Below are 19,336 nucleotides of genomic sequence, written 5' to 3'. Positions count from 1 at the left end.
TCATACATAAATCATTCCTATTGAAACTGGCTGTTTATTGAAATAAACAATTCATCGTCACATGTAAAGCAGCATCAACTGTTGGCAATTTTGGCCAGCAGGTGGCAGTATAGGACCCGAAAAGAAGGCACGACTATTGAGCTGGGATGGTTTTCATCAGCATCACAGCAGACGGGGAGACAATTGTTGTACGTTAGCCTCACATTTCAATTGGCATATTTCAGCATACCGTCCGTAAAAAGGAGATTTACACCGTGTTTGGAGACTTTTTAAAGAAATAATCAGCTGCTTCTTTTCAGGCCTTACGCTGAATAATAAAGAACATCGAATAGGTCACAGAGTTCAAGTAATGTCGCCGCCGCCGCCGCCACCGCCATGAGGTAATCACCACAAAATTGGAAGCTCAAACTAAAACAAACCAAAGTTGAGAGAAATGTAACTTTTAAGACTGGACCATTTCTTGACCGAAAAAGGGAGTTTCAAAAGCTGGAATATTAGAAGCCACTGGGAAACTACACCGAGTTATAGCTCGATGTATTTAGACAGACATAGAGGCTTTCTGATTTTGGCAAGTTTAGAAAAGTGGCAATGACACAATCAATTTGCGAGGAGTCCAGATCTACAACCTCGACTTCACAGTAAGATAAAGAATCACCCGAAATATGCTGACGAAGCAACTTGAGAGGTAAATTCACATCCAAAAGCCAACATTAAAAAGGCAAGGATCAATTTGCCTGCTTTTAAAACATAACAAGAGTGTGACATTTAGGCTGACGTCCCATTTTGGATTTCTATGGCAACGAGTTGCGCTGCGGGAGACGAATGATTGACATTTCAACAAAATATATGACACCTGCGGTCCCCCTTCTTTGACACTGAGGTCTGGCATGTAATGACGGACGGACGGACGGACGGACGGACGGCTATGGAGGCTGTTTGTTGATGTGGTCCCGGTCGCCACGGTGATTCAGCCCAGTCCCACGTCTAGCGACATCATTACGATAAAGCCCAAGATTGCCGTCCAGGAGGCCAGCTTTCCGTTACCGCTATGGGCGACAAGGGGGGAAAGTGAGTTGTGTTGGGTTGGGTTGGGTTGGGTTTCTCCCCCCCCCCCCCTTTGCAAAATGATTCGGACGCCTCCTCCTCCGTTTTGATTCTCGTTGTTTTGACTCTTCATCTGCCTTTGCTTTTTGCACAGTCACGTGTTTCTAATTGGAGAGCGATTGGGACGGAACGGCATCCTCCTCGACTCACCTGACTTGAGCCTCGGGTATGATGTCGTCCACCACCACGTAAACCATGGCCCCGGCAGCAAACGCCAAGGCGTACGGCAGCAGAGGTTCGGCCAGCACCACGGCGACGGCGCCCAGCGTTCCGGCTATGGGCTCCACCATGCCGCTGAGCTGGCCGTACCTGCAGATTGCCAGGACTCGTTATTGACTTCATCTGAGTGACGGACGCACGAAGACGGCAATCGGGTTTTACCAGAAGGCTGTCCACGTCGAGACGCCTGCGCCGCGAAGTGGCAAGCTTACCGCGAGGCCTTCTGGGAAATTCTGGATGCCGATACCAATGGCCAAATTCCTGCAGGGATTATGACAACGTAGACTAGAAGAGATTTTCTTTCCAGCGGTAATTGCTCTACTACTACGGGATGCCAAAGCGCTATCTTTTGCGAGACACAGCTGAACAAGCACAGAAGATCAAGGTTCAGATGGCAAGATTAGGAAGATGTTGATGGAGAGTTAAGAGAGCTTGTATTCAGTGTATTGTATTGTGCTTGTATTCAGAATTCTGTGTATTCAGAATGATAACAGAAAAGAAACTCGACAAGTGCAGTAGAATTCACTTCGGCGCTTTGCAGTACCACGTCCGTGCACAGGGTGGCGCCAAGAAACAAGTAGACAGCTGGGTGGGGAGTTTTTCCAACAGACTTTTTAACCAATACCAGTATACTGAAAACTTGGTTCCACAAAAAAACGGATGAAAAAAATCTTTCTTGCACACATCTTAATACGAAAGCCAAAAAAAAGTCAAATCAGCCAATAATGAGTGAAAAAATACAACTATCATTTTTGGAATGGCTCAGACTAAGAATGTTTAACGACCGGAATATTATTTTCATACGATAACATTTCTTCCCCCCAATGTTGAGAGTTACATTGGTCAATGTTGGCAGACGTGAGATGTTGCTGACTTGACCCCATTTAAGCGGCCCTACCTGGCACTCTCAAGCGTTGCGGACGAAGTCTTCCCAATGGCCCCGAATCCAACTCCCACAGCCAAGCCCTCTGCACAAACAAGTATGACATCTTTCCCTTTTAAGATCATGCTCATTTCCAAAATTGCGGCAAGCCAAATGATTAAAAGAATAAGACTAATCTAATAAGACTAATAAGACTAGAAGCAGACAGCAGGAGGGCAATTTACAAAAGGAACCAAAATGTCCAAATGAGCTATGTTCAGGGATGGCTTCATCCAGGGGTGTCAAACTCATTTTTGTTGCGGGTCGCGTTGTAGTCATCGTTTCCTTTGGAGGGCCATTATGACTGGCAATGCCTTATAGGATATACACTAGAGGCTACACAACAAACTGTTCAAATATTTCCAAAAGATGAACGAAAGAAAATTTGCTAGCAATTTCGCTATTTTTTAAAAGTGAAGACGATTGGGCAATTTTGTATTGACGCATGAAGTCCACGCACAATTTGTCTTTGCGGGTGGGCCACATAAAATGATGTGGCGGGCCATACCTGGTCCCTGGGCCAGATCTGGCCCCTGGGCTTTGAGATTGACACCGATGGCTTGAGCTAAATGATTTGAATATACCAATTCCCCCATTGCTATCTTCCCCCGTTGACAGTTAACGATCTAAACCTACAGGCACATGAGAGACGGGAAGGGGGAAAAAAAAAAAGCATTCATGACACAAACATATGCCTAATTAGAACGATAACACGTGTTAATTTCAGTGGCTAGAGCGGTGTCACCCGCAGGCTGTTAAGTCACCAGCGTCATACAATATCAAATGTGCTGCATGAAGAGCACTCATGCCGAGGAGCCTTTTTACCTTTTCACTTCACGGAAGCAATGCAAGCTAAAATGTCAGCGCCGTGGCATGCATTGCCTTTTTACTTGTCTTTTAGCGAGAGGCACGAAACACCTACTGGAACACACAACACTTTGACACAGACTCGCTTGGAGTGATTTCAGTGACTCAAGTCATCATATAAGATGTCACATGCAGCGTCCAGGCTGCTTAGGGCAAGTGCAGGCACGGCAGACTCCACAGTCTTCCCGACGTATAACTCCCCCTTTTGTTCTTGCCGACATGTTCCTGCGGTTACCGATGACACATGGCGGGGGGGGGGAAGCAGTCAATAATCTATTTAGGGGATTGGACATTGACGAGGAATGTGACCACATGTAGCAACTAGCAAGTTACTGAACAAATAGCATCTTAAATGAAGGCAGGCACATGAAATTTGTCAAGGGCGACAAATGAAAGCATCCAACAGGATCCAAATTTCTGAAGGGACCTCTTCATCATCCTCATCATCATCCTCATCCACGTCCCGTCACTACTTCGAATGACGAGGCATTGGCTAAGAGCCGTTCCCCACTGTCCGTCCAGGCTGACATAACGAAGCACCTTGATGTGCGTGTGCGTGTGTTGCGCTCTGCTCTTCCCTTGCACTCAATTCTCTGGATGGCTCTGAAATACCACTGGGCCCTGGAAACTCTATTTGCACTTTCACACCAAGTTTCACTATACATTAAGAAGCTTTAGAGTCTGGCTTTTGCTCCATTTTCCCTCACGTGGCTGGACATTTTTTGTCATACACTAGAAAGTGAAGGTGAGTGCATTCTAATCATAGTTTTGGGCAGTTTTAAGAGACTTCAGCTTTAGTGAAGGCAATAGCAGTCAGATAAATACGTAGCATAAGTGCAGAGCCAATCACATAAGAAGGAGTGTCCATAAACGGACAGAAATCCCATCTTCCCACCTGGAATGTTGTGGATAGTGATGGCGAGGATGAGGAGAAGGATGCGTCTCCAGCTGCTTCCTGAATGGCTCCTCACTTCCAGATGTGTGTTTTCACTTTCTTCATCATTTGAGTTACCCCAATGAGATACTCTCTTCCTGGGGAGTTGAAGACCCTCCTCTGTTTCGGGAAACAAAAAGAGTATTATCATATAGCTTGGAATATCACAATGATCCAAATATCGATTAGGATGAAACATTGGCAATAAGCAGACACAAGAAAATAGGAACTGAAGAAATGTCTTAATGCATTCGATCGGGGCTTTCGGCCAACGGAGCACCATTCTAAGCAAGAAGCACCGCTTTGGTGGCATATGATTTGATTTGGGGTCCAAGGAGGATCGACCTATACAGGCTATTTTTCTCATCTGTAACGCTTTACAAAATGAGCTGGAAAAGATCTCAAGTCCAAATTCTAAATCCATTTTATTTTGAAAAATGTTGACATTCTTTTCCATTTGGGATTTCGCGGACCACCTGCAATACCACCGGTTGACAATCCCTCCAGCAGATAAAAGAAGTTTATACAGAAGCTAGCTTTAAACGATGTAAGATGCTTTTTCAATTCTTGACGTAAAATTAACAACAGACGTGTTTAGTTTCCGGTATCCATTCTGCTCCCGTAAAAGTATCCGCACGCAAGCTCCTTTTGCTGGAATCAATGTCCTCCCTCCCAGGTGAGGCGGGCGGGCGCTGCTACTCTTATACTGTGTGTGCCTGAAATAGTTGGAGTTTGAATGATTCATGAAATGATTTGCTCAACATCCATAATGCACGATAATAAACACTAGCGCTGGCTGATCCATTCTCACTCACTTGCTTCCAAGGTGTGGCCAACAACAAGCTCAACAACTTCTAGCTCAAAGTTCCAAATGCAATCCATGCGAGAGAGGTGGGGCACGGCACGGCACGGCACGGCACGGCACGGCACGGCACGGAAAGAAGGACGGACAGCCAGCCGGACAAGCAATCAAATCATATGAATCCTTCAAAAGCCCTCGGAGAAAGCCTAAGCCTGACTGTATTGGCTGGAGTGCCATCTGAATTGCTCCCAAGAAAAGAGCCTTGACAATGAAAGTAAATGCACAGACATGCGTTGCGTCCCTTGCTTTTAATCAAACACTTGACTTGAAATGTTTGCTTTAGTCACGCTGCCAGACAAACTACAAGCTTTTGAGGGAATCACTCTGCTCCCCCCCCCCCCCCTCGAGAATAAAACCCATTCTATTAAGCAAATAGTGGCGAGCACTATGTCACTTTGTATCCAATCTCTTTTGGATGGACGTGCATTTGCTCTTAACAATCTGGCCTGCCTGCCAAAGGCTGTCTGTTTTCATCTTGGAAGTCGCACACCCTCTCCTCTTGTGTACGCAATTACCAATCCAGCTCTTGATGGGTTGAATACGATCAATCAATATAATGGCAACGGAGCAAAACAAGCCTCCTTTTTCTTTTCAGTGAGCAATAATCTTAGCATGGGTGAAAACATTGCCGTCCAATTCATCAATCAAGGCGACTTCTTTCAAAGCTTGTGGCACAAATAATCCCATTTTAGCAACGCAAATCGAGTTGATGACCTTTTCGATTGTCACCCAGCATCACTCGTGTCAAAAGGGGGGGAATTTTTATCACGTCAAAACCAACCAACCAAATCCATCCAAATTGGACGAGCAAGTCGTTTGACTTTCTACAATCTATTTGTTTTTTCTTTTCTTTCTCCCCCCGATTCATCTATTCCTCCAGAAGAACATGGAGCACAGGGCATGTGAAACTAGGAGGATGGATGCCTTAAGAGTGAGTGAACGTCTCGTCCCAGTGAAGACGGCCCTTGTATTGTTCGCCACGGGACTGTGGTGTTCCCAAAAAAAAAAAGAAGAAAAAAAAAAAAACGTTCTCACAGCGATGCGAACTGTCTAAACCGCCTCTGTGGCTTGAAGAAATAAGATATAGGGGGGAAACTAATGAAACAAACCCCAGTAACGCTCCGGTGATAAATACGGCAAGGAGACAAAAGGACGGGCGGGGAGATGAGCCAAAGCGGAGCTGACTTTCTGATCGACTGTCCGAGAGCAAAGGCGCAAGCAAAGTCATCAGCGAGTCGCTCGGACGGAGGCATGAAACATCCACAAATTGAAGACAAAGAAGCAAGGATGTGAACCTCAGCTGGGTGGGTAAAGCTTGCGCCAGTCCAGGCTGGAACTGACGGCTCATTTGTTTCGCCCCCCCCCAGCTCCTACCGCTTAATGTACTCTCAAGTGAATTGCTGAACTCTCCCAATAATGCACAGCAAAATGGTGGTGGAACATGACACATCGGCTGCTTTGGTGACAGACAGACAGACAGACAGTGACAAAATCACAAGTAGTAGAGGAGAGCTAATGGGGCCACTAAATCACCTATACTCCCTCCGTGTGCTTTTTGACCAATGTTGCCAGGCAACGAAGCAGTAATTTGCAGTCAATGTACAAAACGGGGAAAGGGGGGGGGGGGGGGAAAGAAGAATTACGGTTATTCATATGCTGCAGTGTCTTGCTCTATAGTAACTCATTTCATATGCAGAAGCAAGTCACGCATATTTTGCCATGGCATGTCATGTCATGTCATTGGATGCAGCAGCACTTGGGAAGTTTGATTTGTAAACTCCTATTTTGACACATTTCAGGGGCAAACGAACGCTTGGCATCATAAAAGCGTTATTACTCGGAGGGTCACTCCAGTGAAAGAGGAAAAGGCAGAAAAAGGCAGTCCAAACCAGCCACGTTCATATACCACACATTGGATAAGAAAATGACCGCGTACGGATTTGGTTATTCTTCTGTGATGGCGGGGGGGGGGGGGGGGGGAAAGCAGCGTTAAGACGACAATACGACGTTCAAAAGACATCATCCACAGTCACAAGTGGTGAAATAAGGCGGCACCCACCAGCAACCATCTCGCCATCATTCAAACGCAACAAAGAAGCGCTTCAGCAGAACACATGGATGAGTACAAGTTGAGCAGCGTTTGAAAGCAATGGAAGAGCGAGAGAGACAGAGAGACACAGCGAGACAGAGAGAGAGAGAGAGGAAAAAAAAACGGAGCCGATCATAAACCAAAGCGTATAGAACATAACACATATAGAGGAGGCATTGTTTTGGTTCGGGCATGAATATGTGGATTGATGAAATGATAGTTTGAAAACCACTGTCATGGATTATGTATGAAGAGCATAGTCCATGTTCTTTTTAACTCTAACACAATTCACTCGTGCATTGTTCTCATCTTTCCAGCAGCAGAACTAAGCTCATTCTGGGAAGTGCAAGAACTGATTCAAAGTCATCCACATCATGAAAAGGACCAATATGGCATCATTGTGCAGGGCCAAATGGTGGGTATGACTGGCTTCCCCAACTGCGCGCACGCACTCGTGTCAACCAAATGCTTGGTGACAATGGGAGCCCTGAGGGTCTGTCTAATGAGCCCTTCTTCTTGTGGCTGTCGGCACATAAGACCACATCGCCGCTGAGCTATAAAACACCTCGTCTGCCGCCATCCCAATTGTGTTTGCGGCAAAGGGGATCATCAGCGCTGGCCGGCCGGCCAGCTGCCACTTGGCTTGATTTTGCAGCGCAGGTGGCAACTCACTGAGGGAGGGAGGACTTCAAGTCCAGCTTTCAAACAGCCCAGTCTGGATGCAATTCAGCGGATGTTAGGACACACAATCAGCATGGGACATAGATTTCAAAAGTTACGACGAGATGAAAGGAAAGAAGCCATCACAGAAGCATGCTCGTGAAGATGAGGCTTTTTTTTTTTTGGGCGGGTGGGTATATGAAGGAAGGGTGGGTGGGCTTGCCTGTAAGAAGTCCAGCTCTACCTAACTTGATGGCTTGAGATTCGGAAAATGGATAAACCTCCTCCTTCTCTTTTACAATCTTGGATTCCGACGCAAGAGCCAAGGCCACGTTGGGGTCGGCAGACGCACCCTGTGGAGGGGGGGGGGGGGATCAAAGTGTACATGAAGAACAAAACAGCCTCATACAATAGAAAAGCAACATTTCATCTCCGAATGCATGTCATTTTCTGAAAACAGCAATTCAATGGAAAAGAACAAAGAGGATCACGCTGTGTCCTTTAGCAAATGATTAGTTGCGCGGTCGGTCCTCTTGGTAAACGAGTAAGAGTGACTCAATCGTTAAAAACATTTCATGGCCTTGCAAAAGCTTATGATGACACATTAATGCAACTCAACTGCCTTTCTTCTTTCCCTGGGTTCAAAGTTACAATACAATAGAAAAGAGGCAATTCAAATATCGCAAATGAAACATTTCAAATTGTCATCTGTTTCTCTTTTCTGTACTGCCCATGTGTCATTTTTGGAATCAATCATTTAGGATGGCCTCATCATAGATGACAGCACCAGTCCGCGTGGGCATGGCAAATGCTAATGCAAAGGGCGCCCTCCCTGCCAGGTATTCAAACATGCCACTCTCCTAATTAATGAGCTTTTAAATGGACACAGATGAATTTTGAATACGCGGCGGAGCACACCGCATTATATATATGTGTGTGTGTGTGTGTGTGTGTGTGTGTGTGTGTGTGTGTGTGTGTGTGTGTGTGTGTGTGTGTGTGTGTGTGTGTGTGTGTAATAGGGTGGAAATCCCGTTGACATCAATATTGGGGATAATTAGGATGGAGCAGCATCCTGAAAAGTGCCCCATCGTAAAATATGACAAAAGCTTGAGCATATTTTTGAAGGAAAAGTTTAAGGACAAACACGTGAGTGAGGCTGAAATGAGCACATGCAAATGAATTGAAGCAAACGCACAAAGGCGGGCGAGGTTCATGAGTGAGATACCATCTGGAATAAATGATTCACTATAAAGCATCAGCTATTTTGCCCATTTTTATTTTTTTTTTCCAAAAAAGCAATTAGCCACCTCTGTTAATTACAAGGTGGAGACGCTCACGAGATGAACGTGCGTTTATTTCTGTTGCGTTATGAGACGTTCCTTCAAGCCCCCGTCAAAAGTCAAGCCATGTTTATATTGCCAGGGGAAGATGGGACGCATGTTGACACTGACAGATGCCCCGATGGCGTTTTGTCAAAGCACTCACTTGATTTCCTCCGCTCGTGTCCGTCAGTCGGACAAAGAAGAATATTGAACCGTACAGAATCAACTCAAATGAGCAGTCAACAGCATTGATGTCAATGCAGGACTTTGTGCTGCGCAAAAGAGTCATTTTCTTTTCTTTTTTGCTTTCTATTTGTTACACAACGTCAGGTGATGATGACAAAAAGATATATTTGAAATCTATGTCTCACCCCATTAAAGTCCAAATAATGATGGCGTCCAACAGCCACGAAAAGGTGATTTTCATGCACCAGTCAGTCGCTTCTCAAAACAGTATTGTGCCAATGATAGGGGCAAAGGCGAAGTATTCCGTGAGGGCAAAGGAGCCGCAAGGACGACTTTCATCTCAATACGGAGCCATCAAAGCAGTGCTCAGAGCTTTGACTCCCTCCGCTAAGCTATGCAAGCGTCTGGCTGAAAAGTGGAAACCAATTGGGAATCCTTTTCCATCCAGGTTCAAAGTGATACTTTTGAAATGATAACGCAGGTTTTGAAAAGCCTATTTTGGGGGGGGATGGGAAATACGAGTGTGACCCGCTGGGTGTCAAACACATGGCCTGCCGCAAAGACAAATTCGGCATTGAGTTCACGTGTCAATACTAAAATATCACTTTGAAAAACGACAGATATTGATTGCTAGCAATCTTTACTACCGTGCATCATTTTCAAATATTTGACCAGTCTCAAAAATGAGTTTGACACCCCTGCGGCGTGACTAAAAAACACATGCAGAATTTCCATTGTGTCTCTGAAGGCCACCGAGTTTGCACGTTGACATTTCAGACAACAATGATTATTCAACAAAGGCAGACGACAGCCAGCGCGATAGGAAAAACACAGCGCCCGCCCGCCCGCCCGCGCGCACACACATGCTGTCGTTTGTAAAGTGATATTCAATATGGAGCGTGAGCTCTGTGTCCATGTTGTGAATAAATGAGGTGGAGAAAGACTGCCGGCTGCATGAATCATAGGGAGGCTTATACCGGACGGACTGCCACTACCTGCGAAGCCCCCCCCCCCTCCCCTCCAGACTGCATTCACACACATACACAGCAATCAGGCATGACTGCCATTAGCCATCCATTCCCAGCAAATGCTCTGCAATTGACCAGAGTGCGTCATGTGGAACTGTTCCGACGGTTCCTCTACGTGTGGCCCGCTTTGGTAGCCGCAAGAGAATCAGGCGCAATAAGTATTGATTGACTTGACTTGACAAAACAGTCATCCAGTCTTTAGCAGATGGATTTAACTCTTGAATCTTAGGAAGACATGACAGCTCCCAGCATCGTAGTTGAAAGCGGAATTGGTTCCACGCACGCTGTGGAAGTGAAAGGAGCCATCTGGCTTGTCCTTGACGACTCAATAATAAACGATTTCAGTTAATGATGCAACTGTCATGACGTCTGATGATGGGAATTTAGGAAAAGCTTTCACAACTCAAGACAAGACAAGGGTTTACGCAAACAAACACAATACGAAGCGAAAGCTATTACTAATGCATCGGCGCTATGCAATAAATGCCAGTCCCGACCCAAACGCCACATGACGTTGACTCAGCCTCATTTGAACTCATTTCTTTTATTTGTCAAAACAGGCCCACACACACACACACACACACACACACTGACTGGCCAATCATGAGGCAGAATTCAGAAAAGAACAAAACAAAACATGGCAATTACAAGGTTGCTGTGCACTTAGCGGTAATGCACTAAAACGTTCAAATGATTCTCTTTAGTTCTTTGAATGCTAATGGGAGCTTGCTTTATTTCGTCCTCTTTTAGAAATTAAGATAATGGGAATTATTCCAAGGGATGATGACAAGTCCGACTGGAGGCTACTCAATAGTGTTTTCACACACGATGCTCACATCTGGTATGGCAGCGCTCTACAACCAGACACTTATCCTAAATGGCGGGCGGCTGCCACGGTGAAGAGCGGGTCAGAGACCGCTCGGTCGGTCGGTCGGCCGGCCAGTCTATACGTATATCATTGGTGTTAGCGAGCCCGACTGGTCATGATTTTGATATGTGACAAAAGGGATTTGGGGGATTAAGAATGATGGCAATGTTGAAAGCTAGCATGGTATTAACAGCCAGCTAATTCATCAATTAAACAGGCTGAGATTTCAAACAAAAAACATTCAACTGAAGTCGTTTCAAATTGGAAATTGCGCTGGCCGAAACCATGTTGGAAACATTGGAAGCTCTGCTCTGCTCTGCTCTGCTCTGCTCTGCTCTGCTCTGCTCTCCTGGCTTAAGTAGCGTGACTAAACTGTGTCTTTAAATCGAAGCATTCATGCTGTGGGACAGGAAGTCCCGAGCATTGATTGTATTAATTTGCTGCTCCGGCTGTTAATTCGACTGCAAGCGTGACATCAATAAAAACTTCCTTTTGTCACGCAGCGTCAACTTTGAGCCTGAGTAATCATGCCCAAATATTGAATTTGCTCACTCTGGAATAAAACAACTCCAGACGCGGCAACCACTGCTCGCTCATTCTGTGCAGTTGGCCAAATGACATCATGCTCCATTTGTTGACCAAAGTTCTTGTAGGGTGAAATACAAAGGACAGCGATGCATGAAAATAATTTCAATTCTCTGTACGGCAAGAGATGGACAAGGAAGAGGGAGGTACGACAAAGTGCAGCTAAGCAGAAGTCATCAACCAATCAATCCATCCATCACGCCCTCACCTTTTCACCCCCAACCCCTAAGCTTATGGACGATCGATCTTTTTCTCCTTCCTCCTTTTCATCCGCGTTAAAAAAGAGGCCACCAGCAGCTGTCCAAACACCATTTGCCCCCCCCCCCCCCACGATTTCATGCTTGCTATTAGCGCAGCTCAACATTGCCCTTACAGTCGCCATGGAACCAGATCACGAAAGGGCAGACGGAAGAGAAGAAGAAGAAGAATACCGAGAGGACTGCGGCTCATGATGTCACGAGGAGAAAGCATCCGTCAAAAAGAGTTCCAATGAGTCGATCGCAGCAGCAAGCCATTTACTAAGAAATACAAGCAACCTCAAGTCAACCAAATCTCAAGAAAACAACCCATTTCGATTCAATGACATCCATTCGGAGTCCACACAATAGAGTAGCATTCAGTTCCATCTGCAATTTGCTTCAAGCATAACAAGCTCCCACATCTCGCCGTTCCTTCTACACAGACTCCATAATTCAACTAACAGCATGGCACCAACCGACGGGTCTCCATCCATTCAATGGCCAGCGTCAATGACATTGGACGGAACATATTACGGGAATTGGAAAAGTGCGTGTGGCCGGTGAATTTGAAGGTTAGCAATGAGACTTTCTGGGACCAGAGGAACCAATTTCAAAGGATCCAAACGACCAGAGGGATGCCGAGCGAGCTCATTTGTGGTACCGCACGCACACCTGCAAGTGAGTGTCCAAACAAACAAACAAACAAAGAGAAGTAAGCGCACATAGCGAGCAAGGGAGGGAGGGCAAGAATGGCTCTGCAGTGTATAAGCAATGGGATTTTCCTCCTCCTTTGGTAAAGCGTTTGCGTGTGCTCTGTGGACTGGAGTGTGCGTCATATTTCATAAAAGTGCGTGACAAGTGACGTGTCAGACACTCCTTCATATACAATTTGTGTCATTGCTTGTGTCCTAATGTGACCAGAGAAGCTCAAGGCAACAGCTGTTCTCCGCTACATACATATTTTTTATTTTGGGGAAGCCCGGTCTTGTGTCTATAACACGGTGGCACGTTTTATCTATTGATAATGGGAAACTCAGCAGGCTTTTTTTTTTTTTTTTTTTATATGCGCAGCAGGCACGCTAGCTGGCCTGCTGTGATGAGGGCTGCAACAGTCACACTCTGAAATTCAAAAACAATACTGGTTTGTAAACAAGTCAATCAAAAGATTTTTTTAAGTAGATACTTTGATGAAAATAGGTATTTTTTTATAATAAATGTATTTCTCATTTATAATAAATCTATTTGCAGTATTTAAGTTTTGTTTTATGTACCTTTCCGATCAAGTTGTAGTTTTATTTGAAGCTTAACTCAGTCCATGCATCAGTTATGAGAGGAGATGAGATTCTTACCAAGAAGGGCAAGGCCAGATCAGCCAAGTAAACAAAAGCCGCCCCGAGTGTGAAGCCAACGGCCACGGGCAGAAAAGCAAATGAGCCGTACTTCCCAGAATCCTCGGCCATGTCGATTGCCGGCGCCAGCAATGACCAATAGGAAGCGGCCAACATCACCTGGGCAAGGACAAAAAAGGTCAAGTCAAAAGGATTCAGGTTTTGGCTTGGGCTGGGTTTTTATTTTTTTATTTTTGCCACCAATCACTGATGGGCTTGGATGGCGAATCGCAGCACTGAGCATTGCGCAATCCATCTTGCATCTGTGTGTGTGTCTCTCTCTCTCTCGCTCTCTCTCTCTCTCTCTCTCTCTCTCTCTCACCGCCAAGTGTACGTACGGATGACGGTAGCATGTGATGCCAATCATTTCCAACAAGAATGGATGGATACAAAATAAAATGTCGTCACTGCACTTCATCTTGACCTGGAAGGTACAACGCGTGGCACCATTCAAGCTGGCTGGACGTCCCGTATGCTCTCTTTGCACATTTGTAGGATCATCTTAAGTGGATGTCCACGCAGTCATTTATTCCTAATAGCTTGGTGTTCTTTTTGCATCAAAATGCTTTTTTCACGATACATGCTGATCCTGACAAGAGAGCACGTCAATGTTTTTAAGCTCAAGAGGAGCCAAAATGAAAATGACACGATTCTACGTACGTCGTTCCCTTTTCTCCCACCGTCATCCACCGATTCATTTCCCTGAGCTAATAAAGCCTTGCGCTTTACCTCGTGACGGATTTAGTCAACGCAAATACAACGGACTAATTTATTCATCCAATCTTCTGCTTGGTGTTCCTTTTCCTTCCTCAAAGATCATTTACATTGCGCTCAGGGCTCCCCTCTAACCTCGGAAGAATGCCACACACTTCAACTGTTTCATCTTTATGCAAAAGCTCAAAGAGTCAATGGCAAAAGTGAATCTATTATTGCATTCTAATTGCCAAGCTTTTGAAGTATGTTGGTGCAACGTGCACCACCTTGAACAGGAGAACAAAGATTGATTTGCGCTCAGTTGCAGAAGTTGGACTTAATTCCTCGATAAGCGAGTCGGTTTGAATCGAAATGAATAGTCGACAGAGAAGCACTCGGACCATGACAAGTGGCAATTAAATTGATGGATTCGACCAAATGACAACAAATTGCTGCTTTTTTCAAATCCCGACACCATATCTCAACTCTGAAGTGGCAATTCATTAAGTCAAACCTTCTCTCAGAAGACAATTTGCTTCCTTTCCTGCTTATCTTGAACTACCACCGAGACAAAATGTTTCCCGTATCCCCTGAGAAGTCCGTAAGAATACATTTGATTTTGTTCCAGTCCGCCCTACTATATATGTTGAAGAAAGAAAAGACAAAAAAAAAAAGGTATGAATGATATCTGACGTCTGGAAATTGTGGAAATTTACGATCGTATAATTCCTAAATCCAGCTCTTGAACTAGAACACATCCGTACAAGAGCCCACTTACAAATTGCATAGCGTGTTCAGGGGACAAAACACGTCTCTCGCTCTCTCTTGCGCAACATGAAGTGACATAAACAGATATGCCACCATGGGCAATGTAGGTTCATTAAACACATTTATTAGCTTAAGTAGAGTTGTAGGCGGAGAGGGTGAGATGCCAGGGAATACAATATTTTGCCACAACATCAATGCGACTGTTAGAAGCTCAACGGAATCGAAACGGAACTGATTTCAATATGGATGTGACATCCTAAAAGAAGAAAATGCAAGGGACCATAATAATGGCTCCTTCTAAAAAATATTCACAACAGTTGAGTTTGTCACTTTGAATAAATCACGCCATTCAAGTTGGAACTCTCTTTCAAATGTGACGAGACTTCATATTCTTCTGACATACGTACATGGATGTGTATTTAACATCTTCAAAGATGTAATCAGAAGAGGTCATTATTTTAATTAAGATTGGACTAAGAGCTACTCTCTGAACGTCATTATCATTCAATTACCGGTAATCAGGGCCAATATTCAACAATCCGGATAATTACTGCACATCAGATCCAGAGGAAGCAATTGCAATCTGAGATTTTTTACATTTTGATTTATTCCAAATAGGGCATGCCTGCACATCTCTAGAAATACAACTTTATTATAGTCAGACACTGAAGTTCAAACCCAGAGTGGAAAAGTGGTTCATGAAGCCATATTTAAAGCTTCATTTTCCCACCAATATTGAAGAGAAGAGAAGAGAAGAGAAGAGAAGAGAAGAGAAGAGAAGAGAAGAGAAGAGAAGAGAAGAGAAGAGAAGGCCACTCACCCCTGCTGCAAATCCTAAACTTCCATCCAAGATGTGCTTCTGTACAAGGCAGAGGAGTGGCATTGAAATCAAGCTTATTCGCACAAAGAACTTCCTGCCACTGAACAAACCTGTCGAGCGGAGAAAACAAACACCATGGCAGCCCCGGCAGCCGTTAGACCCCAGGTCAAAAGAGTCCCCATCAGCGCCTGGGCCACAGGGGAGTAGCCTTCGATCATTGTGCCGCACCTGGACCCATACACAAAAAGGGCCTGGATTGAAGGCAGGCAGGCAGGCAAAGCAACTTTTCAGACAAACCTGGGAAGATGTCAGCCCCTTCAATCAACATACGTATTTGGAAAGCTTCGGCCTACGTACTTGGAAAGCTCCGGCCGGCCTACTTGTCTGTCGGTTTGTTTGTGCACGCAGCGCAACTAAAGGCTGTTGAACCACCCTAGTTTGCCTTCGCCTCCAATGTCTTTGTCATTTGCATTTGTGTGGCTCAGAAAACGCACCTCAATCAGCACAAGTGTCAAATAAGCAAAGGATATTCTATCTCCACATTTCTTTCAGTAGCTTGCACAGTACCTTACGGTATTTCATTCATACTCTTGCAAAGCAAACAACACGTGAACTCCTTCGGCACGCTTTGACACTGCAATGCCTGGCTTAATAAGTCACGTATTTCTTGCCTTTTCAACATGGATCCTGGCCAATAAGTTAACTTGGATACAGCATTACCGCATAGTTTCAACGGTCACAACTCGACTTCCTCATACTATTCCTAGTAGGTCTTTATTCCGAAATGCATGCAATAGCTCTAAACTTTTTTGTTTTTTTTGGTCTTAAAAACATCTATATGACCATATCTCACCTCCTGGCCTCCGATTTGACTTGATCTCGCACCCCTGTACTGTATTTACTTCCTACTTCCCGGTACACGTGTCTACGACAGTTTAGCCCCGCCTTTTAATGCATTTGATTCGCCAGAGGCATTTGACGTCATCGCCGATGCCTTCGCCATTTTTAAAGGGAAAGCGACACTGATGGAGTCACTACATCGACGTATGGATGGATGGATGGATGGATGGATGGATGGATGGATGGATGGATGGATGGATGGATGGATGGATGGATGGATGGATGGATGGATGGATGGATGGATGGATGAACGGACGGACGGACGGACGGACGGACGGACGGACGGACGGACGGACGGACGGACGGATGGACGGATGGACGGATGGATGGATGGATGGATGGATGGATGGATGGATGGATGGATGGATGGATGGATGGATGGATGGATGGATGTAAATGAAGTGCTTTCTATGTAAGGTCTGCTTTATCCAACCCCAGTTTAAATAGTCTGTCTGTGACCACTTGACTGAGTGAGATCTGTTCACCACTATCACAAAGTCAGATGCATCTTGGTGCCATCACAAAGTCGAGAAATGCGTCTTTGCACAAAACAGTATATATTTAAATACATATACATATATACATATATATATATATATGTTGCTACTTGTTACTCTGAATGATATAGTGTTGTTATTAGTGTGATGCAAACCTGACGGAATTGTTACGGTAGACATAAATCAACATTTATTGCAGTGTGCCTTGGTCTTCATCATTTCATTTGTTCTGTAGATTGTCTGTTTGGAACATCATTCATAAAGTGCAATGTCAATGTTTACATTTTGATGGTGGTCCACAAGGAGCTCGCAAATAAATGACATTGAACATCTACCAACCTCTTGTGTTTCTTTTACTGCAGTCAGTCACACTAGCAACATACTGCATTTTGGTTTGGCATCGTCTTTAAGCAAACACGTTTCTCCTTCAGTTACCTATTGTACTAAAATAACGCACGTTAAAAAAAGAAATGGTTATTCGTGGTCATTTCACCCAATTGTTGTTTTAGCGCGAGGATAAGAAGGAAGACATTGTTCCTGTCTGTCGGATATTGCATGATCAATCTTCTGGGAGACAAAACAAGATGTCTGTAGTTGTTGGGGGATGCCAGGTGCATCATGAGACAAAACTGCATGTCTCCTTTCACTGCATGACAAACGTACTATATATCCCTTCTTTATTTCTCTCTCGTCTCCAATAGGTTTCAAATGTTCCCCCCTTGGGACATATTGCAGGAAAATGGCATTAGCCAGTCAATTCAATCGGGCAAAACATAATTGCAGATGGACTTTTGTGTGGATGCTTTTTGCACATTAGCCAAGAAAGCAGAGAATGAAAAGCCCCAAAGATGAAGTTGGCTTTGAGAAAAGAGGAGGATGTCCAGTAGGAGACCTTTGAGAGGGTGGGACTGGGCGTGTTGGAAGGTTAATCAAGCCCTGCGCTTTTTATCCGCCTGTCGTCTTTCACACAGAGCCCAGCCAAGCGCGACATTGCTGCGTCTTTGTGTTATATCGGACGCTGACGCAGATTCCCCGCCAACTTGTTCATGACCACGTCACTGTCTGCATCATCCATGACGTGACGTCGTATCAAACACAACGAGTGTTTTCCAATACAAAAGAGAGCTCGAGAAGTCCGTCTCGCCTGTTAACCTTCCCAAAATTGCCTGCCGCTTCTACTCAATGCTCATTTGGCCTTGACAAATGAGCTCGTCTGTCATTTTATGCATTGAAAGTACTAGCGGTATCGGTGCTTGGTAGCGGTAATGGTGACGACTCGAGAATCGAGCACTCGTACGGTCATGTCCAAAAAGTTGTATTTCCAAACATTGGTTTTTCCATCTCTCTCCATATAGAAACACACTTATTTCATTCATAAGTGACTCATCTGTTTAGGATTCCAAGATGTCGCAACAATGGAAAGCAGGGAAGGAAGGAAGGAAGGGAGGAAGGAAGGAAGGAAGGAAGGAAGGAAGGAAGGACGGAAGGAAGGAAGGAAGGAAGGAAGGAAGGAAGGAAGGAAGGAAGGAAGGAAGGAAGGAAGGAAGGAAGGAAGGAAGGAAGGAAGGAAGGAAGGAAGGAAGGAAGGAAGGAAGGAAGGAAGGGAGGAAGGAAGGGAGGAAGGAAGGGAGGAAGGAAGGAAGGAAGGAAGGGAGGAAGGGAGGAAGGAAGGGAGGAAGGAAGGAAGGAAGGATTTTTGTCCTTTGACAAACAATACAGACTTTATCTTAGCGTTTGCTTCTTTGCGGCAGACTTCTAAAAGTGAATGCCAACATGACGCCAAAGTGAAATATTGCCCGTGAAATATGAAGCAACTCCACGGATGATTAATAGAGGGATGTAGAGGTGGGCCATGTTGTATGAAGTGTTGGCAGCAAAGCCACAGCCTAATCAGCAGCCCCTGGAACGTGTTGCCGGATTGGACATATTCCCCCATAAATCTTGCGATGAATGAGCCCCGAGACGATTTAGAGAAGTGTTAAGTATCTTTGGAATGGCGTTACATTCTGGATAAACACTTACGGCATGGGAAATAATTGTGGACTTGAAAGGGGGCGGACACTCGAGGGGTATTCCAGCTATGCGTGTCAGAGTGGCAACAGGATGGAGGTCATCGCTCATCCGTGGTCCTGAAGCTCCCCCCCCCCCTCCCTGAGCCTTTACTTCTTCCGCTTGTGCCATCCTGCTTCATTTAAAGCAAAACAAAATCCCATGTCAAATGTCGCAACAACAGAATCCTGAGAAAACAGACGTGCGTGCGTGCGTGCGTGCGTGTGTGGGGATTTGTGTGACCCCCTGGCTTGAGGGGTGGAGAAGAAGGGAGGCTATGTGTGAAGTCAACAGAAGCAGAGGGAGGGGAGGGGAGGGGAGAGGAGGGGAGGGAGG

The 19,336-nt window shown here is 45.1% G+C and overlaps 1 protein-coding gene across 6 annotated transcripts; it reads right to left on the bottom strand.

Annotated features, from left to right (window-relative positions):
- Positions 1-14: 14 nt before the first annotated feature.
- Positions 15-16,508, bottom strand: slc39a11 (solute carrier family 39, member 11). Of its 6 annotated transcripts, none has more exons than XM_088359429.1 (10): positions 16,408-16,508; positions 15,665-15,782; positions 15,555-15,593; positions 13,235-13,393; positions 7,881-8,010; positions 4,008-4,166; positions 2,222-2,291; positions 1,486-1,584; positions 1,255-1,413; positions 15-1,046 (listed from the first exon to the last, which is right to left on the bottom strand). In XM_088359429.1, the coding sequence occupies exons 2-10, from the start codon at positions 15,770-15,772 to the stop codon at positions 968-970; spliced, it is 1,002 nt and encodes a 333-aa protein (XP_088215555.1). In that variant the 5' UTR covers positions 15,773-15,782; positions 16,408-16,508; the 3' UTR covers positions 15-967. The 6 variants fall into 6 exon arrangements, with proteins under 6 accessions (XP_088215555.1, XP_088215557.1, XP_088215554.1 ...); XM_088359431.1 differs by lacking the exon at positions 16,408-16,508 and adding an exon at positions 16,226-16,383 and having other exon boundaries at positions 7,902-8,010; XM_088359428.1 differs by lacking the exon at positions 16,408-16,508 and adding an exon at positions 16,226-16,382.
- Positions 16,509-19,336: the final 2,828 nt, after the last annotated feature.

This window comes from Syngnathus floridae, chromosome 18 (assembly GCF_059516105.1).
Source record: "Syngnathus floridae isolate MCC-2025c chromosome 18, RoL_Sflo_1.0, whole genome shotgun sequence".
In the NCBI taxonomy this organism is placed as follows: domain Eukaryota; kingdom Metazoa; phylum Chordata; class Actinopteri; order Syngnathiformes; family Syngnathidae; genus Syngnathus; species Syngnathus floridae.
The sequence above is the reverse complement of the archived record's forward strand: the minus strand, read 5'-3'. Positions and strand labels throughout refer to the sequence as shown.